Here is a 26,910-nt window from a genome sequence, read left to right as displayed (position 1 = left end):
CGGAGTGAAGCGGAGCTCCTTTCTCTAGCTCGAGAAGGGACTCTGTTTGGGGGGCGACAGAGGGGGTTTCCCGGACGGGAGACACCCCTATCGGAGCTGTCAGGTGACGCTCCGGAGTCTGGAGGGCTTCTGGCTGTTGGGGGGGAGCGGAGGTTCCCCACCCAGCGCCGGTTTCCTCCTGGCCGTTGCCTCTCAATGCTTAGGCGCTTAACTGTGCTGCCGGAGTGACGGAGAACGGAGAGGAAGCGAAACTCCTATTAGCTGTACCCTAAGACTGATCGAAAGTGGGTACTCTCTTCTGGCGAAATATTTACCGATCGAAGAGAAGGCTTTCGGGGTCGGTGGTCCGAGAGGCGCGGAAGCGGAGGTGAGGAGAAAACGGCGGTGAGTGGTGGCAAGTGGCGGTGCGCTTTTCGGGAGACTGGCCGAAGCCGCAAGCGGAATCGAGGGTGGTTGTGGAGACGAGTAAGAGCACGAGCGTGGTCGGGTGAATGGAGCTGGCAGAAGGGGATTGAAAGACAAGGCGAGAAGCAGGAGTGAGGAGGGGGAAAGGAGAGGCTAGATCACTGAAGGTCCGGGAGAGGTATTTCCGGAAGCAAGCTGGAATGGCGGACGGGACTTACAGTGTCTATTAGGAAGCTGTGGATCAAAGAGAAGTATCAGTAACTCCCCGGGACTGAAGAATTCCCCCCCCCCCACTATTGACAATCTCGTTTGGCAAGATTTGACGGTGTTTGGTGGTCGTTGAAATACATCTTTCTTTTTCTGTTTGGTTTTTTTTTTTTTATCCGGGGCTGGAGTTGAACAACGGAAAGGGTAAAGTGGCGGTTCTTAGCGGCATCAGCCGCGGCCGTACTTTATCGAAGATCTAGGTGTTGTGTCTGTGCCGGTGTTGACAATTAACAGGAGCAGAGAGAACTTGGCGGAGGATTTGTTTTGTTTTGTTGTGGCTTGCTCTGGCTTTTTGCCCAGACTTTCTTTTCTCCCGTGGTCGCGTCCATAATAACTAGACTGTCAGAACTTTGGGGTCAGAATTGAATACAGCAGGAGCTGAATATAACTGAGCACAACAGAATTCAACAGGAACTATTTTCAAAAATTGGATTCAGCCTGATAGAATAATAGGACAGGACTGGAGTGACAGTGATACAGAAGGCAGAAGAAAAGAAGCAGGGGAAAGGAAGAAAGAAGAAAGAAGAAAAGAAGAAGAGGCAGATAAGAAGCAGGCAAGATAAGACTGTGAATAAAATTCTTATTCATTTTTGGGAACATTTATATATATCATAATTGTATAACTGTTTAATTATTTCAGAAACTGTAATTAGCCACTGTCCTGAACTGATTGCTGAAAGATTTGCTTTTTATCAAAGAACTGAAGTTTCTAACCATTAAGTAATAAGAAATTAATTGAAATATTTGATTTATATTATAATTGAATTGAAATATTGGTTTTTTGAGGGTTAATCTATTTAGGGGAGTTGATTTGATATAAGAGAATTTTGAATGGTGAACTAATGATTGGGGGAGACTATTGATTATTGAATTGGTACAGTTTATCCTTAACAAGAGGGGTGCCGGTCTTGTCAAGAAGATACTGTGAGATTGGATTATATAGTACCTACTAGATCTGGTCCGGTAAAATTAGAATGACAGAAGCGAAGATAAAAAAATATCAGCAAGGTACCCCACCACCGGGGGGAACAAAAATGACTCCAGGCTCGGTCAACCAGGATGCACTGGAAAAACTGCAAAAGAGTGTAACAGCGGGATTTAAGAAAAATCATGAAGCATTGGATGAGTTAAGAACTGATTTGATGAGTGAGGTAAAGAAGACAAATGACCAGTTGGTAGAATTCCAAAAACAATTGCTGGCAAACACGCAACAGGTCCATGGTCTAACTGCCAAAGTAGATAGAATGGAAGAACGGAGTAAGCAGACAAGTGACATAGCCAGAGAGAATCAAAAGGAGTTGACAGAGATGGAAGACCGTCTGATGAGACTTGAAATGGAGAAAGCAGCAACAATTTTGCGTTTCCAAAATATACCTGAAGAGAGGGAAGAAGATTTACCTAGTAAAATAATGGATATTTTAACAGTGGACAATGAAGAATTACTGGAAGAAGGCCCAAGAGACATCTTATGGGCCAAAAGAGTCTCATCAAGCTACATAAGAAAGTTTAAACTCCCTAGGGAGGTTCAAGTCAAACTTCTACGATCAGAAACAACGGAAAGAGTCCTGAGAAAAACAAGAGAATGTGAAATCAATTGGAAAGGAAATAAAATAAAGATCTTAAAAGAGATACCCTGGAGTGTAAGGCAGAGGAGGTTTAAATTCAAGAAATTATCTGCGTGGTTAATTAAACATGAAATTCAGTTTAGATGGCTTTTTCCACAAGGTCTTTTTTTCACTTTTCAAGCGAAGAGGTACAATATTACCACTGAGGCAAAGATGGAAGAATTTTGGGACCAGTTTGTGGAGCGGAGTGGTTCGGAGTCAGGAGGTGATCAAGAGCTAGAAGGCGATGAAGAATCTCCGGCTGGAGGATCTCCAAAAAAACAACGAGAAAAGATGAAGACAAGACTTCAGAGTAGGAAGGAAGTCAAGATACCTGATAGTAAGGAACCAGCAAAATGAATTCTAAGGCAGAGACTACAATATTTTCTTTGAATGTGAACGGATTAAATGAACCCGGCAAGAGGAAGAGAGTCTTTCAACAACTGAAAAAATCTGGTGCACAAATTATTTGTTTACAGGAAACCCACATCCGGAAAGATAATGTAAAGTATTTGGAAAATAAGAAATAGGGAATTTTATATGCTTCTTGTGACTCGCAGAAGAAGAAGAAAGGGGTAGCAATCTTCATTTCTCACCAGATTGAATCGAGCTGTTTGTATTCGGATGAGCAAGGAAGAATTCTTATAGTTGAAATAGAATTAAATGGTCAGAAAACAATTTTGGCGAACATATATGCCCCCAATGAAAATCAAGAAAAATTTTATCAAGATTTGTACCTTAAGTTAAGAGAATTGAAATCGGACAGATATTGTATTATAGGAGACTACAATGCGATATTTGACATCAAACTGGATAAAAAATATGAAGACTCACAAAAGAAAAAGAAGAAGACTCGAAATTTATTACCCAACTCCTTCCTAAAAATGGCTGAGGAATTGAATCTAGTAGATGCTTGGAGAACAAGAAATTCGAGCACAGCAGATTTCACCTTCTACTCACAACCACATAAGTCTTGGTCAAGAATTGACATGGTTTGGATGTCTCTAGATATGATGTTGACAATTAATCGAGTGGATATTCTTCCCCAATCGTATTCGGATCATAACCCAATCTCGGTGGCATTTCAGGAACAAAAAAGAAATTTTAGATGGTCTTTAAATTTACAAATTTTGAAAGAAACCAAATTTCTGGGAGAAGCCAAAAAAGAAATACAAGAATTTTTTAAATGTAATCTTGAAAAAGATACAAAGATCTCAATAATATGGGATGCATTCAAGGCCTTCTTTAGGGGGGTTGCCATCCGATATTCATCAAGGAGGAAGAGAGAACAAAGAAAGATTTATAATGAGCTTCTAACAAAGTTGAACCATTTTGAGAAACAACAGAAAACGGTGAACCCAAATGGGATCAAGACAAAAATTATAGCTGTCCAACATCAGATAAATATTCTTTTGGCTGAAGAAATTGAGAGGAAATTAAAGTGGACAAGACAAAATTATTTTGAAAATGCGAACAAAGTGAGTAGATGGTTGGCGTATAGATTGAGAAAAGAGAAGGAGAAAAAGATTATAAAGATGTTAAGGAATGAGGCGAAAGAGGAGACTTTTCAAAACTCTCAAATGAAAACCATTATCCAGGATTTTTATCGGAATTTGTATAAAAAACAGAAACTTGATCAACAAAGACAAGAGGTTTATATAAAGGAAGTGGAGATGCAACAATTAACAAAGGAACAACAAGCAAGCTTAGAAAACCCAATCTCAATGCAGGAAGTAGTAGATGCCATAAAAACTCAAAAAAGTAACAAGACGCCGGGTACAGATGGATTGCCGATTGAATTTTTTAGAGCTTTTGAGGATGTGTTACTCCTTCCCTTCAAGAAAGTATTGGAAAATGTTTATAGTACAGGAGAAATCCCAGAATCGTGGAAAGAAGCTCTAATATCCCTTATTCATAAAGAGGATTCCGATCCAGCAGAAATTAAAAATTACAGACCAATCTCTCTGCTGAACAGTGATTACAAGATCTACGCGACAATACTAGCAAATAGATTGAAGAAAGTTATTGGAAGTTTAGTTCATGAAGATCAATCGGGTTTCGTTCCAGGACGCTTAATGAACCAGAATGTGAGACTGTTCTTGAACGCAATTGAGTATTATAGAGAACACCCAGATAAAGAATTTGCGGCGATCCTGATAGATGCTGAAAAGGCTTTCGACAATGTTAATTGGAATTTCATTAAAGAGACTTTGGCAGGAGTCGGGTGCGGAGAAAGGTACTGTTCAATGGTTGAAGCAGTGTATACGAAGCAGATAGCGAAAGTTAATTTTAACGGAGTAATGACTGACTTAATAGAAATAGAACAAGGTACAAGACAAGGATGCCCACTATCTCCGCTACTATTTATATTGACTCTAGAACCGTTGATTAGGAAGATTAGGGAAGACTCTCAAATTAAAGGGATCAGAATAAATAACACAGAATTAAAAACGTTGGCGTTCGCAGACGATCTGGTATTTACATTAGAACAACCTTTATCATCGATTGAGCTCTTAAAACAAAGATTAAGAGAGTATGGAGAAGTATCTGGATTTAAACTAAATGCTATTAAAACCAAGATCTTAACGAAAAATATGGAAAAGGACCAAATTGAAAGGTTGGAACAGCTGTCTGGATTCAAGAATGAAAAGAAGGTGAAATATTTGGGAATTTTCCTGACTAATAACTTAAAGAATTTATACAGAGATAATTATGAAAAAATCTTGAGAGAAATCCGGAGGGATCTAACTAATTGGAAAGATCTCCAAATTTCGCTCCTTGGTCGAGTCGCAACGATTAAAATGAACATTCTTCCGAGAGTGCTATTTCTATTTCAAACGATTCCAATTATACTACCTAAATCTTTTTTTCAGCAACTCAACGAGATGACCAAAATGTTTATTTGGCAGGGTAAGAAGGCTAGAATTAAAATGTGCAAGATTCTAAACTAAGAGGAGGACTAGCTCTTCCTGATTGGAAACTCTACTATAAAGCGTGTAATATGGCGTGGTTGAGAGCCTGGTGTAAATTGGAAAATAAAAGACTATTGTCTTTAGAGGGCGATGGGTTAGGAGAAGGATGGCATAATTATATGTGGTATAAAACTCCTATCAAAACCGGACGCTTCTTTAGGCATGAAATAAGAAGATCTTTGTATGCGGTCTGGAGTGAAATTAAAGTGCTGTACAAACATACTCCGAAATGGATATCCCCGATAGAGGCTGCATCACACCCCAAACTATATAACTGGGAAAACCAACAGGACTATGCTTACCTGCTAAATGACCAGAATGAATTGATTGAGGAGGAAATTTTAAAGTTATCTTGGTGGTTACAATGTCAAGTGAGATCAAGATTCCGGAAAGATAAAGAGGTCGGTTTCTTGAACTCTTATTCTGACTTAGACTTGATTCTGGAGTCTAAACAAAAATTAATTACCAAGGTATATGACTGGTTGCTCCAAGTCAAGATGCAAGATGAGGTGGTTAAAGAAGCATGGATCAGATGGCTGAAGGACTTTGGCTACAATATAGATTTGGAAGAATGGGAAAAGCTATGGAAGCAAAATATAAAGTTAATAAAGCCAGCAGATCTTAAGGAAAACATGTACAAAATGGTATATAGATGGTACCTAACACCAGATAGATTGGCAAAGATATATCCTTCTTATTCTAATAAATGCTGGAAATGTACTGAAGTTAAAGGCTCTCTGTTCCATATATGGTGGCAATGTAAAAAGGCCAGAAAATACTGGACACAAGTCAACATTTGGATCCAAAAAATCCTACAAATACAAGTGAAACATGTCCCGGAACTGTATCTTATAAATATCTGTAGACAAAATTTACCTGCGACCAAGCTGAAACTATTGTTGTATATAGTTACAATTGCCAGAATTTTATACGCAAAATACTGGAAGGAAGATAGAACACCTAATAGAGAAGAATTTATCACTAAACTTTTAGAAATAGCGGAATCAGATCTGTTGACTACCCGGCTGCGAAGTGGTAATGTGCAGAAATGCCGGGAGGAATGGGACCCTGTATACGAGTGGGTTAAAAGCAGAGGTTTTGATATAAAATAATTATATCAGCTTTAAAGTAGTGATGGAGTAATGAATGTTTTATGTACAAGTTTAATCCTCTCCCTCTCCTGTGTGTGGGGGTTTTTGTAGTTATGTTGTAGTTGTTTATGGTTTGAAGTTGTATGTTGCTATGTTTATTGTGTTTTGTGTTTCTTTTCGTTTCAATGTTTTAGTGTTTTGTTTTGTTTGTATTTTTTGTTTTGTTTGTATTTTACTTTTCTCAATAAAATTTAAAATTTCTATAAAAAAAAAAAAAAGAAATTGCTGAGCAGACAGGTTAAGACGGATAAAAGGAAGTACTTCTTCACCCAAAGGGTGATTAACATGTGGAATTCACTGCCACAGGAGGTGGTGGCGGCCACAAGTATAGCCACCTTCAAGAGGGGTTTAGATAAAAATATGGAGCACAGGTCCATCAGTGGCTATTAGCCACAGTGTATGGAGCACAGGTCCATCAGTGGCTATTAGCCACAGTGTATGTGTGTATATAACATTTTTTGCCACTGTGTGACACAGAGTGTTGGACTTGATGGGCCGTTGGCCTGATCCAGCATGGCTTCTCTTATGTTCTTATGTTCTTATTAGAAATTGCAAAGGGGGTGGTGGGGGGTGGGCTCCCTCTGGGAATCCTACCCCCCAGGGAAAGTGCATGCGCAATACATAGCCTCTCCTCTCCCGGTGTAGTGAACGCCGCGTGGTCACTGTCTGGCTATGCCTGGCAGATGGTCACTGCAATGGCCTCTCCTGCATTACTGCATCCGTAGCAACACCTTCTCGCTGGTCCCCCCCGTTTTCACAGAGTTTGCTACGTCATGGTGCGACCGAATTGTCCGGCGGTATAACCGGATGGGCAGGCTGGGCCCACCAACTTCGTCAGCCTAAGAGAAGGAAAACTCTAACATCAAACCCGGGCAGATAGAGCTCGTTAATGTAACACCTACCACCTGGAGGACTCACTGCCGGCGTCCCGGCTTACTGGGCCATGGCAGATGACCCCCAGGTGAAAGGGTGGAGCCAGTACCGCGCACACTGCGCTTCACCTAAAAAATTCCTCTGCGCAGGCCTGAAGGGCATATCCACACACACAACCCACAACGCATCAAGTCCTGCAGCGATAGGCAAGGGGCGAAACGGCAGGTGGAAGGTGCCACTGGAAGCCGCAGTCCCGATCCTGCATGTAGGCGGTTCAGGATATTGGTCGCCTGATGCTAACCCGGAGACGAAAGCATCTTTCGGCAGCACCCTGAACGACCAAGCAGCCTTATCTAGGGACAGCACTGCTTGCTCCACACGGAGAGGGGCCTAGAAAAGGTGGCCTAAACAAAGCTCGTCTCCCCCACCCCAGTTGGCTAGCCGCGGTCAACGGGCATCCTTACTTGCGGTCGAAAAATAACAACAAAGAAAAGGCATGCACCTGCCTCACAAAGTGTGCAAAGACTAAAGCTTGCGTGTTGGAACATCAGAACCATGCTTGACACAGTAGGCAGTGGTCGCCCTGAACGACGCTCTGCTCTAGTTGCCCATGAACTTCTCAGGTTGAATATCGACATAGCAGCTCTCAGTGAGGTCCGTTTCCCTGAGGAAGGTAGTCTTCAAGAACACGGTGCTGGCTATACCCTCTACTGGTCGGGTAAGTCAAAGGCTGAGAGCCGCCTTTCTGGCGTTGGCTTCATGGTCAGGAACTCCATTGCCTCCAAACTCGAAAACCTTCCAACAGGTCACTCAGATCGCATCATGTCCATGCGCCTCCCACTTCAAAACAAGCAGCATGCAACACTCTTCAGTGTGTATGCCCCAACCCTTCAAGCAGATCCTGCAGAAAAGAACAAGTTCTATGCTGATCTACGCAACCTCGTACGGAAGACCCCTACAGAGGACAAGGTGATCATCCTTGGCGACTTCAATGCCAGAGTAGGTAAAGACTCGGAAGCCTGGAAAGGAGTACTTGGCAAACACGGCATTGGCAACTGCAATGACAATGGGCGCCTCCTGCTAGAATTCTGCATGGAGCACCAGCTCACCATCACTAACACTATCTTCCAGCAGAAGAACAGTCTGAAGACAACCTGGATGCACCCACGGTCCAAGCATTGGCACCTTATCGACTACATTCTGGTGCGCCAGAGAGACCTTCGAGATGTCTTACACACCCGAGTAATGCCCAGCGCAGAATGTCATACGGATCATCGTCTTGTACGCTGCAATCTCCATCTTCACTTTAAACCCACACCCAGGAGAGGAGGTATCCCTCGGAGGAAGTTTCAGGTTGGCAGCCTCCAGTCAGCCGAAGTTAAAGCTGCCTTCCAGGCAAAACTCCAGTCAAGAATTGAGGACCTCAGTTGCCCCACAGACCCTTCTCCAGAAGCACTCTGGGAACACCTAAAAACTACCGTCCTGCAGATCTCTGAAGAAGTCCTCGGGTTCTCCACAAGGAAGAACAAGGACTGGTTTGATGAGAACAATCAAGAGATCCAAGAATTACTGGCAAAAAAGAGATCTGCCTACCAAGCACATCTTGCTCAGCCCTCCTGTCCTGGGAAAAAAGCAACCTTTCGCGCTGCACGTAGCAACCTCCAGTGCAAGCTTCGAGACATTCAGAACGAGTGGTGGACCAAGCTTGCAGAGAGAACCCAGCTGTGTGCAGACACTGGTGATTTAAGAGGGTTCTACGAAGCCCTGAAGGCAGTATATGGTCCATCATATCAGGCTCAGAGTCCCTTGCATAGTGCAGACGGCCAAGTGCTCCTCACAGACAAGGCATCCATACTGAACCGGTGGTCGGAGTATTTTCAGGTTCTCTTCAGTGCCAACCGCGTAGTTCAAGATTCAGCAATCCACCTCACCCCACTTCAACCGGTGAAAACAGAGTTGGATGAGATCCCCACCCTAGAAGAGACTGTTAAAGCCATCAAGCAACTGAAAAGTGGCAAGGCAGCAGGAGTTGATGGAATTCCACCAGAGATCTGGAAGCATGGGGGCACAGTACTACATAGCTCACTTCACAAAGTACTTGTCACCTGCTGGGAACAAGGCAAATTACCACAGGACTTTCGCGATGCAATCATCATCACCCTATACAAGAACAAAGGGGAAAAGTCAGACTGCTCCAACTACCGGGGGATAACCCTGCTCTCCATCGCAGGCAAAATCCTTGCCAGAATACTCCTGAACAGACTGGTGCCCACCATTGCAGAAGAACTCCTCCCAGAGAGCCAGTGCGGCTTCAGAGCTAACAGGAGCACCACCGACATGGTATTTGTTCTCAGGCAGCTCCAAGAGAAATGCAGGGAACAGAACAAGGCTCTGTATGTGACTTTTGTCGACCTTACCAAAGCTTTCGATACCGTTAGCAGGAAAGGCCTGTGGCAAATCTTGGAACGTTTAGGATGTCCCCCAAGGTTCCTCAGCATGATCATCCAGCTACACGAAGACCAGCGAGGCCAAGTCAGATACTGCAACGACCTCTCGGAGCCCTTCCCAATAGGCACAGGTGTAAAGCAAGGCTGCGTTCTCGCGCCAACTCTCTTTACGATCTTCTTTAGCATGATGCTTCAAAGAGCCGCAGTAGATCTAGATGAGGACGATGGTGTCTACATCCGCTATCGCACCGATGGCAGCCTGTTCAACCTGAGGCGACTAAAGGCACACTCCAAGACAATGGAAAAACTCATCCGAGAGCTACTGTTTGCTGATGATGCTGCACTCGTCTCCCACTCGGTATCAGCTCTGCAGCATATGACGTCCTGCTTTGCAGAGGCTGCCAAGCTATTCGGCCTAGAAGTTAGTCTGAAGAAGACAGAAGTTCTCCACCAGCCTGCACCCCAGGAAGATTATCACCCTCCCTGCATCACTGTGGGTGAATCAGTTCTGAAGACAGTCCAGCAGTTCAGCTACCTGGGGTGCATCATCTCCTCAGATGCCAAGATCGACAAGGAGATTGACAACAGGCTGGCAAAGGCAAACCGTGCATTTGGCCGACTGCACAAAAGAGTGTGGAGCAACAAGCATCTGAAAAAAAGGCACAAAGATCAATGTTTACAAAGCAGTTGTGATGACAACCCTCATCTATGGCTCCGAATCGTGGGTTTTATACCGTCATCACCTGCGACTCCTTGAACGCTTTCATCAGCGCTGCCTTCGCACCATCCTCAACATCCACTGGAGTGACTTTGTGACCAGCACTGAAGTCCTCAAGCGGGCAGAGGTTACCAGCATCGAGGCACTGCTGTTGAAGACGCAGCTGCGCTGGGCAGGGCATATTTCTAGGATGGAAAACCACCGCCTTCCCAAGATTGCCCTGTATGGCGAACTCTCCACCGGCCATCGAAATAGAGGGGCACCAAAGAAGAGGTACAAGGACTCCTTGAAGAAATCCCTTAGCACCTGTCACATCAACCATCACCAGTGGTCTGACCTAGCCTCAGATCGCAAAGCATGGAGGCACACCATCCACCAGGCTGTCTCTTCCTTTGAGAACACACGCATAGCTGGTCTTGAGGACAAAAGGAGATTGAGGAAGAATCGCACTGCTACAGGACCAACCCTAAATCAGACTTTTCCCTGCAGCCGCTGTGGCCGGACCTGCCTGTCCCACATTGGTCTTGTCAGCCACCAGCGAGCCTGCAGCAAACGTGGACTATTGCACCCTTCTTAAATCTTCGTTCGCGAAGCCAAGCCGAGAGAGAAATTGCAATGGTTCTGGATCAACCGCTGCATACATTCCATTCTGAATATTTTCCCAACACTTTCTAGCAATGTGACAGTCCCACCACATATAGGAAAGTGCCCGTTCTCACATCTCAGGCACATACCTGGGTTGACACAAGTTTTTGTTAATTCATTAGGATGCTATCCTGCAAGGGGGACCTGGGCTGCCTTGGAATGACAGCTCACCTCCAGCTACAGAGATCAGTTCCCCTGGAGAAAAAGAGGTTCCTGTCCTCCCCAGGCTCCACCCCAAATCTCTGGGAATTTCTTAACCTTGAGCTTGTATCCCCACCCCCACCCCTGCCAGTGACCTGGGAGAATCTGGCAATGCAATCTGAGGCATACTTGTGATGAAGCAGCAAGAGCATCTTATAGGACATTTATGGAAGCCTACAAGATGGTGGTGAAGGCTGCAAAGAAAGATTTCTCTGTGGCCTCCATTGCATCTGCAAGCTCTTGCCTGGCCCAGTTGTTTAGGACTATTTGCTCATTATCTACGTAAATTGCCTTGAGGCAAACAAAACAGTTGGGAATTGGCTATTGGCTGTGGGGCATCTGGAGCTACTTTGCAGACAAAGTCACAGCGCTCCGCCAGGATCTCCCAACCACAATTCATATAGTAAAAGAACCTGAAGCCCCTTGCCTGTCTTCAGGTCCACTTTTGGACCGTTTCAGCCGACTCTCCCTGGAGGATGTCAGCAGGATCCTGGCAGCTGCAAGGCCTACTGCTTCTCTCCCTGACCTGTGCCCATCCTGGCTGGTCAAGGCCTGAGGGAATGGTGTTCCAGCCCCTACTAGAAGAGATTATCAACTTGTCGCTTTTGTTGAGGAGCATTCCAGGGGGTTGAAAGAGGCTGTGGTACATCCACTAAAAAAAAATCACGGGACTCCATGGTCCTGGCCAACTACCACCCAGTTTCCTGAGCTAAGACAAAAATGTGTGAGCCAGAGGCTAAAAAACTGTGAGCTAGCTCACCCTAACTCAGCTTAGAGAGAACACTGGTCCCAATTTATATTAGGTTCCCATATGCTTGAGAAATGAGCTTCCTTGGAAATGATGAAGAGGTAGCTGGTGAATTCTCCACTTGCTATGCAACACTTGAGCTAGACCAGGGGTGGCCAAACTTGCTTAACGAAGGAGCCACATAGAATAAATGTCAGATGTTTGAGAGCCGCAAGACACAAACATCAGATATTTGAGAAGGAAGGAAGGAAAGCAAATAGACAGAGGGAGGGGGAAAGAAAACAACTGTAACTTTAAATGCATTCTCCAAGCCAGCCAATGGGGTGGGGTGGGGTGGGCTTCTAGACCCACACAATGTGTGACAGAGCCACATGTGGCTCCCGAGCCACAGTTCGGCCACCTCTGCACTAGACCAAGTGGTTTCAGTGAATGAGACAGAGCTTTGGATATTACAATCTTCACAAGTCCCCTGTTCATAACCCCTCCTAGGCTGTACTCCCTCCTCTCACTGAATCCTCTCTTGACCTGTGCATCCACTGCAAACTCCCCATCCTCTGACTTCCAGTTTGCCTTTTAGACATCCTTCAGCCCTCAAGGCACCATTTCTTAGCTGAATGTCCATCCCCAACTCACAGACAAGATCAATGGCATTCACTGATAGAGGGCTCCAAGCACAGCCCTTGTAAGTAGAAGCTGAATCTCCTCGTTCTCTCTCCACCCACCACCAGCATGGCTTCTCCTCCATTATGCAAGAATTACCTGCTGGTTGTCTCACCTCAGAATCACTGGATGGGCACAACGGTCTCCCCCTTGCTTGGGAGCTCTCAGTCTTCATATGTCCACGGAGAGTCAATGATCTGAGGTCCCCTTGGCAGCTGGCACCCCACACTCCCGTGGTGGTTGTTGCCGCCCTTCACTTCTTCAGGGAGCAAGAGCTAGAAAATGCACTTTGATTTCTAACACTGCAATAAACACACCAGCAGTCAAACAAAGCGGAAATAATATTGTATTTCAGATGCAATATCTATTAGGACAAATTTATGATTCCAAGGTCCATTTGAATTCTAAAGTCCAAACTATGCTTGCATTTCATCTCCTTCTGACTCCATATTTTCTTCTTTTGAACATGTCGGGTATGTGCAGGCCGCCCAAACAGCCCTGATGTGCATTTAGATCTCAGCAGGTTTAAAAGAACCTTGGAAACTGCTTCTGTTTCTGATGGTGCACAAGTGTGCCTCTACATCTCAGCTGGAGGAAAGCTCATGGGCAGGGCAAGCAAGCAGATCCATGCGGCTGTTCCCTGTGAGCAAGGAAGAGAAGCGAGCAGAGTCCCTCTGCTTGTTTTGCATTCACTTCAGAAGTCACGTGTATACTAAAATGGATAGTAAAGCATTCACTAGAACCTGATGATGGGATGGAGGAAAACTCCACCCCCTAGACCGCTCAGTCTGAAGAAGTTGGTTGAAATACAGCAACTCATGTGAGTAAATTGTCCCAATGAGATCACAAAGGTTTGTGCTTGCAAACTGTGTTTCTTTTGGCTTCTTTGTGAGAGAGAGTGTGTGTGCTCTTAAGCCGAAATGCCCTCAAAACGAGGTTGGGGAATTAGTTAGGTGGGCATCTGGCTCACTAGGAATCTTTTTACCAAATGTATACAAGGCTCAACCAGCCAGAGAGTGATGCTCAATAAAAGGACTCTAATTTAATAAAACCAATTGTAATTTATTGAGAAAAATATAGTTCTGTCATACAAGATAAAAATACAATCACACATTCACACAGTCCTAAGAAATACAGATAGATTGATAGGGGAACATATAAGGGTAGACAAACAGGGCAATATTACCTCTCGTAGTCTTCAAGGAAGGCTCCGGTGGCGACAGTTGAGGGAATGGGGTAAGGACCCGAAACTGATCAGGAATCGGGGATGGATCTATGCAGCGGAAGGTGGGATACTGCTAGAAGCACACATGAGTGGAGTTGGGTCAGAGGTTAAATAGGCTCCCTTAGACCCTCAGGGGCTGGGAGGTCCAAGGGAGGAGAGAGAGGAGGCTCTGTGATGACCATGAAGGCTGGACATTTGCAGAGCCAATAGCGAGTCCCTTGGTGGCACCTAATTGGGTGCCTGCTTTTGACCAATGAGCTTGCCTGGATCCTGGGTACCTGAAAGAATTTCCAGATTGCAACAGGCTCCAAAATGACAGTTGGGAAAATGAATAGAAGTGATTACTAGGTGGGGAACACTTAAGATTAGGTGGACTTATCTGAAAAGGTGACAATAGAGAATCAAATACTGGCCTAGGTATCACCCGGGTTAGACAAAAGACTTGGTTGAGACAGGAGATCTTCTTTCTCTTTTCCCATCATCTTCTGGGCAGGAGCCTTTGTTCTGGGTTACCTTAGGCAAAGGCTTGAGTGGTCTGGCAGGGTATGCTTGGATAAGCTTATGCAAAGCTGAAGCAGATGCTGGAGATGGAATCAGGAAAGCAAGATGGATTCTGGTGGTGTTAGCCTTTGGTTCATGGAATCAGGCTGGAAACATGGTGGCCTGGCTTCTTCCACTGCAGTGGCCAAGACTGGGCACACAAGGAGCAGAGTTCTGGCTAACACGCATCCAGAGGTGTAGAATGCAAAGCTGCCACATAAGCCTTAGAAGCTGTGGGCAAAGTCCACTTCTTAGAGCAGATGTGTGAGAGTCAAATCTCCAGGCACCCTGGCAACCATACTGGTGATCACGATGTCCATATGTATAAAAAGTAGGGGGCTTTTTCCTCACAGTTCATTCTCATTTAGTGGAAGAGCAGCTGCTGGCATCGCTGGTGCTAGGCTGCTGGAGTGAGGCCAGCACCCCAGGCATTGTGCCCCCTGCCTCCCTCTTCTCCACCCTCATCCGCAGAGAGCACAAGTACAGCCGGCAGCGGCACAGCTTCTGCCCCTCAGAGCACCCGCCACCTGGCTGCTGTCACTCCACCTCCCATGTCTGTGCTTCTGGGATGTGGAGCGACAGCAGCTGGGCATTGGCACACACTCTGAGGCACAGGAGCCACACTGCAGCCGGCATCACTTGCATATTTCCCTCACCAGGGTGGGGAGGGCTGAAACTGGTGCCCACAGGCTGCGCTCCAGACAGCTGCCTAGGGCTGCATCATGGATGCACTGGCCCTGGCTGCTGGGGAAATGCATATTTAGATCCAAGGGAACTGCAGTGCTGCATTTTTATTCATTTGGGGGTTTGGGAAAATCTTTTGGTCCTGCCCCCAAAGTCTCCCAGCTCAACCCCCAAAGTCCCCAAATATTATCTGAGTTGGACCTGGCAACCCTGCCTCTCCTAAATTTTAACAATTGATAGGGCATCTATAGAGAAAGGACAGAGGATTTGCATTTTACCAATTTTGTTTATATCTCTTCTTCAGTCTGGTGCTGTCCTAAAAGCATGTCACGCAACGTTTTATTTTAAATAAATACTTCATAACTTTTGATGCTGCGAGTGGTTACCGGCACCACATAGATCTTCACGGTCTCAGACACAGTATTTTAAACGGAGCACTGTGGAAAGCCAGGAAGCTGGCAAGTGGCTATTCCTCCAGGGGTGCACAAGACAGTAAATGGTCCCTTTGGTGACCAGGCAGCAGGAAACACAGAGGCAGGGCCTCGGAACTTGGAAGGGAAGCTGGGATGCTCCCAGTGGGTAATTTCTAGGTAGTGTAGGAGAGTTGCTGGGGAGCGTGGGGGGGGAGGTACTGGAGAGAACAGCAACTGAGCAGCTCCAGGTCTTCTTGGATGATGCCTCCCCCAGATCCATTCCAGTCTGGCTTCTGCCCTGGCCGTGGGGTAGAGGCTATACTGGTTGCCCTCACAAATGACCTCCAGAGACACTTGGATCGAGGCAGGTCAATGCTGTTGTTACTCTTTTTTACTTTTTAAATAATTTATTTCAATAAGAGAAAAAAACCATGAAATAGAACATCAGTTCAAACAACCACACACCGCCCCCCCCCCCCCCGGAAATACACAACAAATGATTAACCAATGGATTACAAGCCTAAAGTTTTTGACAATATAAGATAAAAACATCAGAATACCGTACCTAAAAGAAATCAATAAAAAACAAAGTTTAGATATTGCTTTGGAACCATACAATACTCCTTATTCGAGTGCTCAACATAGTTCTACATTGTGCAAGGGGTTGGACTAGATCCTGGAGGTCCCTTTCAACTCTATGATCAAAAAAGGAAAACAATTTTTCAACCAAATTATCTTTTACCTGTGGAACTTCCTGTTGTAAGATTCGATGAGCCAGTTTATCTATGATTAAGACATCCCATACCTTTAAAAACCAAGGGATTTTTTTGTATCAGGAACTCCTTTGCATATTAGGCAACACACCCCTGATGTAGCCAATCCTCCAAGAGCTTACAGGACTCTTTTTAGAATAGCATTCAACATGGTTGACTCTGACCAGTCAACCCACCACCTCACCGATGTAGGGATTTGTGGAACTGCTTTACTGAGGTTTTCCTTCTTTCTCCATGATCAGGGTCAGAGGTGGTGCTAGGGGAGAGGATGTCCCCATGATACCTGCTTGAATGTGGAGTGCCACAGGGGACAATCCTCTCTTCAGCGTTGTTTAACATCTATATGTGCTTCCTCACCCAGTTGATCTGGGGCTTTGAGCTGGGTTGCCATCAGTACACTGATGACACTCAGCTTTATATGTTCATAGAATCATAGAGTTGGAAGGGACCTCCAGGGTCATCTAGTGCAACCCCCTGCACAATGCAGGAAACTCACAAATACCTCCGCTTCAATAGGACTTAGTCTCCAGACCCCTCACCATCTTTGTCACCCTCCTCTGGACCCGTTCCAGCTTGTCTATATCCTTCTTAAAATGTGGTGCCCAAAACTGAACACAATACTCCAGGTGAGGTCTTACCAGAGCAGAGTAAAGCGATACCATCACATCACATGATCTCGGCACTATACTTCTGTTGATACAGCCCAAAATTGTACTTGACTTTTTAGCCACCCCATCACACTGTTGACTCATGTTCAGCGTATTATCCACTAAGACCCCTAGATCCTTTTTGCACATACTACTGCTAAGACAAGTCTCCCCCATCCTATAACCATGCATTGAATTTTTCCTACCTAAATGCAGAACTTTACATTTATCCCCGTTAAAATTCATTTGATTGATTTTAGCCCAGTTTTCCAGTCTGTCAAGGTCATCCTGTATCCTGTTTCTGTCTTCTTCTGTGTTTGCAACCCCTCCCAATTTAGTATCATCTGCAAATTTAATAAGTGTTCCCTCTGTTCCTTCATCCAAATCATTGATAAAGATGTTGAACAAAACAGATCCCAGGACAAGCATGCATGGATCCATGTTGTAAAGAGTTGAGCTGTGGCTCTGTGTACGTCGGGAGAAAGAGGCTGAGGAAGAAATCTATTGAAACTGTGAGGAGTCCTTTTAAAAGCGGTTCCTTATTCTCTCCGCACCATCACAAGTGGAACACTAAGAAATTAAAGACTGTACCCACGTCTTCATTAAGTCCTATTTGAAGAGGTTATCATTCTTTGTGACTTTTGAGAGACTTTGTGGGAAAAATTTCAAGAATGTTCAGTGTCCCTTAGTTCTGTTTTTGTTTAACTTCACTAAAAATGCATATTTACATGCCTGGCGTGAAAGTTTTATTGCTTCCAGTGGTTATCTTACATTGCTTATTCTCCACAGTTGCTGTGCGGTTGTGGGGAACCCAGGCCCAACTCTTTCAAAAGCACACCTCAAGCTTAGCAACCCCACATCCTGTGCTCTTCTATGCTGGACTGTGATTCTTTTAACCTGCTAAAAAACATTTCCATGGTTTTGCATGCTGAGTCACGGCTCACTTTCTCTATATTTAGGACTCCTTGCCATTCCATCCCACTGTCTGATGAAGTGTGCACACGAAAGCTTACATTCTGAATAAAACTTTGTTGGTCTTAAAGGCGCTACTTGACTCCTGCTTTGTTCTACTGCTTCAGACCAACACGGCTGCCCACCTGGATCTATATCAAACAATTGTCTTTGATGGGGGAACTCTCTAGTTCTTTTCATTGCGGAGTTATAAAGGGAGCTCTGTCAAGATGTGTAGCTGAGTTAGGCTGTCTGTTGACCTAGAATCTTGTAGCACCCTAAAGACTAATGAAATTTGTGGCAGGGTGTGAGCTTTTGTGAGTCACTTTTGACTTTTGAAGTGAGCAGTGGCTCCTGAAAGCTCGTATCCTGCCACAAATTTCTAGAGGTGCTACTGGACTTTTGCTCTTTTCTACTGATAAAGCGAACTGTATTGGCTTTTCATTAACTGTTTATAATTCTGAAAAGAAAAGGACGAGAGAGTTATTTTTATAAAAAAAAAGAAATCTGGGAATTTGTGCATTATTACTACAGCTGGGGGTATAAATAGTTTAATATTTTGATCTAGCTGTTACCAATTGTTTAAATAGCCCTCCAGTAGGAGGGGCATGACCTGGATAGCCCAGACTAGTCCAAGCTCAGAAGCACATCTGGGTTGGTCCTGGTTAGTTCTTGGATGGGAGACCACCAAGGAATCACTATGCAGCATCACTGTGCAGAAGCAGACGATGACAAACCACCTCTGTTCATCTCTTGTCTTAGGGAATGGCCTACTCAGAGCATTAAGATGAGGAAACTGCACATGTGCAGAAATTCATTGTAAATTAAGAAACAAGAAAAGCCAGAATATTGAGTCCTGTCCATATCATTGCCAGTGCAGAAGTCTCATTCCCTGCACCTCCCCACTGCATGTTCACAAATGACACCCACAATGTGTGTAGAATGAGGACAAGAGCACGCCAGCTCTGGCCTGCAGTCCCTGCCCTCCTAGGCTTCGCAGCACCCGGAGCGGCTTTCCTTCTCTCTCCAATAACACCCCCACCACCCCCACCTGATCTTTGTGCAGAATTGCCCAGTGGGAGGGTCAGGACTCCCAGCTTCCCTTCCAAGTTCTGAGGCTGTCTTGCCTCTGCAACTTCCACAGCCCCACGCCTGGCCTACCATGGGGACAGTTTAATGCTTTGGGCACCCTTGGAGGAGTAGCCGCTTGCCAATAGCCTGCCTTCTCCCCGGCATCACTTTTAAAATAGTGTGTTTGAGACAGTGGGAGGTCTGTTGGTTCACAGATCAAGTTATAAAATATTTCTTTAAAATATAATGTTTACAAGCATACTTTTAGCACAGCACCAAATTGAGCAAGGGATTCAAAAAGAAATGCTCTAAAGCACAAATCCTTGGCCCCTCTCACAATACATGCCCTATCAGTTCTTAAAATATAGAACACGCTCATTAGCATAGACAGTCTGGATTTAAAGAGAGTAGCCAGTAATTTGACGCTTGCTCCAACTCCTCCACGCGAATACATGGTGAAGAGCTGCCTGCTTACGGATCTCAGCTAAGAGTTCTCATGGATGCAGCATCCCGCAGAACAAAGACCTCCTTCCTCCTGCAAGGAGTTTTTCTCAGTCTTTTTCTCCACCTGCTGACCAGATCAGTGAAGCAATTCTTGCAGTCTCCAAAATTTCCCTTTCTGTACCACTCTCAAGCACATTGTTCTTCAGTCTCTTGTCAAGTCATGAGGCTTCTTCCTTTATGTCCCACCCCCCACCCCCCCAGCACTTCCTCTCTGCTCAAAGTTTGGTTCATGCTCTTGTCACCTCTCCCCTTGCAAACTTCTCTGCTCTCACTCTGATCTTCCAGAGTACCCCTCAAGCCCCTTTCCTTCTGCCCGGCACTCTGCTTTCCAGGGCTGGATTAACAAATATGCCAAGTAGGCACTGGCCTAATGAGCCCCCACACCTTTAGGGGCCCTGGGCTGGTTTGTCTCTCTCTGCCTCTCCCTGCAGCTTTGTCAAAGGGGCTTTTGAGAAGGTGCCTGCAGGAGAGATTAGGAGATAATTACCGGGGGGGGGGGGAGTTTTGATTACCTAGGGGCCTCCACAGGATTTAATCTGGCACTGCTGCACTCCAAATCCTCCACCTATTCCCTTCATTCTCAACAAGTGACATCACTCCTTAAATCCCTCTATTTCCTGTCTGTTCGCAGATCCTGCCCTTCAAAGCCGTCCATGGTCTCCCCTCAATCTGTATGTCTCTGCTCTTATATCCAAAATCTTTTATAAACAGAAAATTGTAGGAGATGAAGAAACTTGGAACTTATTTACATTTTTAATTTACAGTTTTTTTTATTTTAAACTTTAATCTTAAAAAATTGTGAGACTAAGCAATAAAAATTTTGAGAATACTACTTGATCCTTTTAGCTGGAGGTGCCAGGGACAAGATCCTCACATGACCATTTCGACTTGATCCTTTCAGCTGGAGGTGCCAGGGACAAGACCATGAGCATGTGAGAAAGATGCTCCGCCACTGAGCTATGGCTCCCACCCCATGGCTGTGTCAAAGTAGAATAGGAAGGATGAGTGGCAGCAGACCACTTCAGCAGGAGCCAATTTTTAGAAACTGTAATTGGCTCTTCTTCAGCTTTTACACGTGGTTAATTTACCCCTGCCAGGCTCTGAGGAGCACACTGCGCAGGCGCTGTCCGTGTTCACATTTCCTGGGTCTGTAACAGACCTGGGGAAGGTGAAACTGGCTGGGCAGCGTCTGTGCTCCATGGAGCCTTCTTCCCATTGGGGAAGGCAGACTCCAGGGAGGACACACGCTACTTGTGGGGAGAGGGGGTGCCTGGCGATGTACACTAGTCCAGGTCTACTTGGCCTACTCCCTGCTTGGCCTACTCCCATGCACCGGCCATGTTTGCATCCTCCAAGAACTCTTCCCTACCTGTTCTGCCCCTTATGCCTACAGCTGCCTCCCAAGAACACTTACATGCTACCATCTCTCTCCCTTCCCTCCTTTTCTTCGACCTCTTGGGCACAACTTCTTAGCTCCATTTCCCTGCAGAAGAATGTCTATTCTTCCAATTTCTCCCTGCTGCCACCCTCTACTCCTACTTCATGGCAAGGATTGCACTGCAAGCTCATCAGGCAGAGACCTGTTTTCCTGTACTTTGCCAAGTGCCATGCCCAAAGATAGCACTTTGAAAATAAACGTATAAAAAAGCAAGGACACATTTGTCTGTTCATCTGGCACTGGCAAGCATAACATATCAGAAAAAAGGACAGGAGGCTCAGAACATCTAGAGCCAAAAATGAAGGGAATCCAGAAATCCTAGTCTGGGTAGGTCCAGAAACTCTGTTCTTCGCAAATGGAACCAAAGGGTTTATGAGGAACCAAGAAAATGGAATCAGCACAGACAGGGAGGGTGGAAAACATCTTTCCAAAACAATGGCGAATTTAACATTAACAATAGGTAAAATTATTGAGAGGGCAGTGGCGTTGCAGCTGCAGAGGTTTCTTGATGACGCTTCCGTCCTAGACCCGTGCCAGTCTGGTTTCCGGCCAGGCCATGGGACGGAGACGGTGTTGGTCGCCTTGGTGGATGACCTCCAGCGGCAACTGGATCGAGGCGGCATCGCGGTGCTGATGCTGTTAGACCTGTCGGCGGCGTTTGATACAGTCGACCATCAGCTACTGACCCGCCGCCTCGCCGACATAGGGGTTAGGGGGCTGGCCTTACAATGGCTTTCCTCCTTCCTCAAGGGTCGGGGACAAAGGGTGGCGATCGGGAGCGAGCGGTCCCAGAGGCGCACACTAGATTGTGGGGTGCCCCAGGGAGCAGTTCTCTCCCCGATGTTATTTAACATCTATATGCACCCCGTTGCCCAGATTGCCCGGAGGTTTGGGCTGGGTTGCCATCAATATGCAGATGACACCCAGCTCTACCTGCTAATGGACGGCCGACCTGACTCCGCCCCAGGGAATCTGGATCAGGCATTGCAGGCTGTGGCAACATGGCTTAGACTGAGTGGGCTAAAGTTGAACCCGACGAAGACAGAGGTCCTTTGCATGGGCCGCGGCGCTCTGGGGAAGGAAATACCTCTCCCGGTCTTTGACGGTGCGCCATTGAAAGCAGCGCACCAGGTAAAGAGTTTGGGTGTTTTACTGGAGCCTTCATTATCAATGGAGGCCCAGATAGCAGCCACTGCCAAGTCAGTGTTCTTCCATCTGAGGCGGGCAAGGCAGTTGGCCCCTTTCCTAGAGCGTCGGGACCTAGCAACAGTGATTCATGCGACGGTCACCTCAAGATTGGACTACTGTAATGCCCTCTACATGGGGCTGCCTTTGTGCTGAACCCGGAGGCTGCAGCTAGTGCAGAACGCGGCGGTTAGGCTGTTATTAGGACTCCCGAAGTGGGAGCATATACAGCCGGGGCTATGCGGAGTGCACTGGCTGCCGGTCATGTACCGGGTTCGCTACAAAGTGCTGGTCATTACCTTTAAAGCCCTATTTGGCCGAGGACCGGCCTACCTGAGGGACCGTCTTTCCCCATATGAGCCCCAGAGAGCACTGAGGTCAGCCGGGAAAAATAAACTGACTACCCCTGGGCTGAAAGAAGCTAAACTTCAGAACACTCGTGCACGGGCCTTTTCTATCGCGGCCCCATGCCTATGGAATCAGCTCCCGGAGGAGGTGCGGGCCCTGCGGAGTCTTGACCAATTCCGCAGGGCCTGCAAGACCACCCTTTTTAAGCTGGCTTTTATGGACTGCTGATTTATGATGGTTAAATAAGGGACCCGCCAACATGATTCTGTTTATTGATTTGCTTTTATATAAACTGAACTGAATTGTTTTTAAATAATGTTAATTTTAATGTCTGTATACCTATTATATTGTATTGTATACCTATGTATGTTGTTAGCCGCCCTGAGCCTGCTCCGGCAGGGAGGGCGGGATATAAATAAAAAAAATATTATATTATTATTATAACAGCTTTCCTGACCTACCAAAGCATCTTGAGATCCAGGTGCCAATCCCAACCGCACCATGGAAGCTTCCTCGGTGACCTTGGGCCAGTCACACACACTCACCCTAGCCTAGCTCTGAGGGTTATTGTTGTGAGGATAAAATGGAAGGACTAATTTTTCCGCCTGTGTTCACTGTGCATGTCCATTGGGTTTTCTTTGTCGTTCTGTATTGATTTTCCTCCTTTCAGCACTCCGTTCACTTTGTGGTTGCCGTATCCCCCAGGGTTTTCTGAGAGTGCTTTCATGAGGATTTTTCTCTTGCTTTGCTTCCAGGCCAAAGTTAAATCAAAAGCATACAGATTCCCTCAGATTCCACCCACCACAAACCTTTTTACTGCCCCCTGAGGGCCACCTCCCTCCCATTGAGGTTGTTCCATCAACTCTGCACCTTCTGCCATCATCTCCCACACATTGGTACACAAATTCCATTTGTTTTTAAAGTTTGAATTTTTTTGGACAAGTGGCATGAGACTAGCTATGAAAGACTATCACTAGTCTCAGATCACTGAACGAAAAAACATTAATATTAATATTAGGTAGTCTTTCAGATTATTTAATTATGTCTCGTGATCATGATTACTGGTTTCCCCCCTTGTTGTTAGTCTATTTTGGTTTTAAATTATTTGTAATCTGTTTTGTATTTACTGTTTTGTTTTATCTTGATCTTAAGACCATTGGTCAAGGAAGCTAACAAATAAAAGCAAAGGAAAAATGAAGACAATGGGAGAGGGAAGTTTAAGAAGTGCTCACGTGTATCAGGGTGAAGGCAGAAGAGGGAGTGGAAGAAGGAAGGAGACCCATCGTTCCCCCTCACCACTGCACCAATGAGGTAGGAGATGGCAGCACATTAGGCTGACACGGTGGCAGTTCAGCAGTCAGCACAGGAAACGAGGGTAAGATAGGATTCCTTCCCTGCAAGTGTCATGGAGCCCTTACTTGTCATCACCAGATCTTCCAGAAATGTAGGTGACCTATTAGTATGAGCTGAGAGCCAGTGCATTGCAGTGTGGTAGACTTAAAGTGATGAGGCCTGAGTTCAAGTTCCTGCTCAGCTATCAGATTGCCAGCCTCCAAGTGGGGCCTGGAGATCACCCAGAATTACAGTTAATCTCCAAACAACATAAATCAGTTTCCCTGAAAGAATGGCCACTGAGAGGATGGCTATGGCATCATGCTCCTCCCAGTCCTTCCTCTTCCCAGACCCCACCATCCCCAGCTCTGCACTCAAAATCTCCAGGACAAAGCTCACTCACTCTTGGACTGGCTTCCCTCATGGGGGCGTGGGTAGGAGAGAAAACAGGAGCACCCAGTTCCTTGGAAACACAAAGGAGGAGAGAAGAGGAGACTGGAGTTATACCTTCCCTTCACTCAGAGAGCCTTACAATCTCCTTTCCCTTCCCTCCCCACAACAGACACCCTGTGAGGTAGGTGGGGCTGACAGAACTCTGACAGAACCCTTGAGAGGAACAGCTCTGACAGAGTTATGGCGACCCAGGGTCACTCCAGCAGGTGCATTTGGAGGGGTGGGGAATCAAACCTGGTTCTCCCAGATTAGAGTCCAAGCATTTAACCACTACACTAAAGGAAAGCAAAATGGCTGTGTGAATGTGAAAGGGATATAACGGTTTGAAAAGAGACACAAAAACAACAGGAAGAGCAACCGCAATGCAAGCATAGCCCAGCAGGACCCTGGTTATGCAAATCCACCTCTGGATTTTTCTGTCCAACTGCAGAGTTGGGGATGGGACAAGTCAATAAATGATGGCAACCTTTATGACTTCTCCGGCAGTTATGAAATGGCTTCACCCACCTCCCCCCGCCCCCACCAAAGAAAACTGCAGAATTCAAGCAGCAGACTTTTCAACAAAACATCACTTTATAATAAACATAACATCTTTTCAATCCCTGGCATAACTGAAACACAAGTGGTATCTGAACACAGCTACCTTGGCAGGGACAGGATCTCCAGTGTCCATCAGAAAAGGCAGGCTGAACACAGGGCAAAACCTAGCAGATAGTGCCCAGTAAAGAAGAGAGGAAATCCCAAATAGTAACTGAAACATGCAGGACCTCGTCTTCCTCTGTAGGCTCTGCAGCACTTCCTCTCTCGTGCGGGAGAACGAAGGCTGGAGAGATCGAGGGGGGGGGTCTGTTCAGAGCTCTCCTGTATCTTTTACAATGGGAAAGGCATTACTGTCACTTTAAGGAATAAGATACAAAGGGGGGGGGGTAGGAATGTTGGGAAATGGAGGGGGAAATATTTCCATTTTACCCCAGTCAAATTTTGGTGGCTGGAGACAGGAGAGGTCTTCACAGGCCTTGAAAAAAAGGAAGAATATTGAGAAATACTATTTTCTTCTTGATGGTCCTGGTGTGAAGAAAAGGTCCTAGGAAGAGATTTTGAGGTGGCCTTTTTTATACACCCAAAAGTAGGGCAGGAGAGTCTCTCCAAAGAAGGAGGCTCCAGAGAACTCATAGAGAAGGGCTGCTCGGTCAGCATCAAAAAAGGCCACTCGACCCCCAGCATAGCTCAGGCACACTCGGATCCTCTTCAGCTCCCCAGTCACAGTCAGGGGAGGGTAATGTTCTTTTATATAAGCCCTGTGCATCCCTGACCACTTCCCCACAGCCCAGATCCCTTCCTCAGGAGTAAAAGTGAGGCCTCCCTTCCTCCTCACAGACTTTCTGGCCACCCCCACAATCCAGCTTTCCTCACTTCCCACAAGGACTTCCCAGAAATGGCAGCCTCCTGTGAATCCCTCACGGCCCAGCACAGCAGTATACATCTCAAATCTCTCCGGACCTCTGGGCAGAGCTTGAGGTTTTTCTCCTTCTCTCACGCTTTTCTGACCCTCAGACAGGATGAGCCATGAATGGGCTGTGTCTGGATCCAGAGTCACATTTGCTGTTGAGGGAAAATGAGACGACAAGAAATGAAATGGCATCAGCTGGGGGATTTCACCCACTGGCCTGTTTGGCTTCCTTCTCCTGCCAGTCATGGCCTCCTCCCACTAGGCTTCCCAACCCCCCGGCCTGGCAGGGGATCCTTGTATTTGCAGGCTCCTCCCCCACTCTCCAAAAATCCGGAAGCAATTGGGGGAGCGAGGGAGAACTGACAGCAACACTCCCAAGAGCTACCCAGCCTATGCTGGCCGCACCGACTACATGGGCGGAAGAGCACCACAGCGGTGGGAGCAACCCCCCCCCCCCCGAGAGGAAATTCCGGAAGAGCAACAAGCGGTGGACAGTCCTCTTCAGGCAGCACCCCACCACGAGGAACCAGCCGCCCCGCCAGCCATGGCGGCCGCTCCAACTCCCCAAATAACCCCGAGGTCGACCAGGGAATGCAGGGCGCCAGCCTACTCGAAAGACTTTGTGTCCAGAACTAGGGGGGGAGGAGTGTTGTGTCTTGCATTTCAGTCCTGAAGTTACATCACAGCGAACGCTACAGAGGTGACCAGTGGAAGCCCACTGGTCCCTGGATGTAGCTCGCAAATACGCTCCGCCAATCACGATCTGTGGCAGGAAGCTTAACTGGCCAGGATTGGACCTGGCCAGATGGAGGGTTGTTCCGGGGTATGTATATAATCGGGACCTGGCCCGCATTTCTGCGCCTTGTGATGTACTTGTCAATAAAGCATGTTGCCTTCAACACGTCTCGTCACTCAGTACATTACAGGGGGGAGAATAGCAAGACTTTTCTTATGGAGCTCAGTCAAGTTCTTGCCCAGCAGCCATTCTCCCATCATTTCAATATGGCAGCAAGTAGGTGAAAAAAGGCAATTCATCTCCTCAGAGTTCACCTTTTCTTTCATCCTTACCAACATCCGCAGAGCAAGAAGGAACTGGCTGTGGTACGGAGGGTCAGATTTTGAGAAACAAGAGTGTTCTGTAATAGGCTTGCCAATCCCCAGGTCCCAGCGGGGTTTCCCTCACTTTTGCAGGCTCCTTCCCCTCC

The 26,910-nt window shown here is 46.3% G+C and overlaps 1 protein-coding gene across 1 annotated transcript in view; it reads right to left on the bottom strand.

Moving 5' to 3' along the window:
* The window catches only part of LOC132571798 (uncharacterized), a 76,540-nt gene that overhangs the window by 38,673 nt on the left and 10,957 nt on the right, over positions 1 to 26,910 (bottom strand). Inside the window, exons 8-10 of the mRNA XM_060238592.1 lie at positions 25,341 to 25,857; positions 315 to 497; positions 86 to 216 (exon numbers count right to left, since the gene is read on the bottom strand). Coding sequence (XP_060094575.1) covers positions 86 to 216; positions 315 to 497; positions 25,341 to 25,857 — 831 coding nt within the window. The remainder of the gene's footprint in view (positions 1 to 85; positions 217 to 314; positions 498 to 25,340; positions 25,858 to 26,910) is intronic.

The sequence above is a fragment of the Heteronotia binoei genome, chromosome 5 (assembly GCF_032191835.1).
Source record: "Heteronotia binoei isolate CCM8104 ecotype False Entrance Well chromosome 5, APGP_CSIRO_Hbin_v1, whole genome shotgun sequence".
NCBI lineage: Eukaryota > Metazoa > Chordata > Lepidosauria > Squamata > Gekkonidae > Heteronotia > Heteronotia binoei.
The sequence above is the reverse complement of the archived record's forward strand: the minus strand, read 5'-3'. Positions and strand labels throughout refer to the sequence as shown.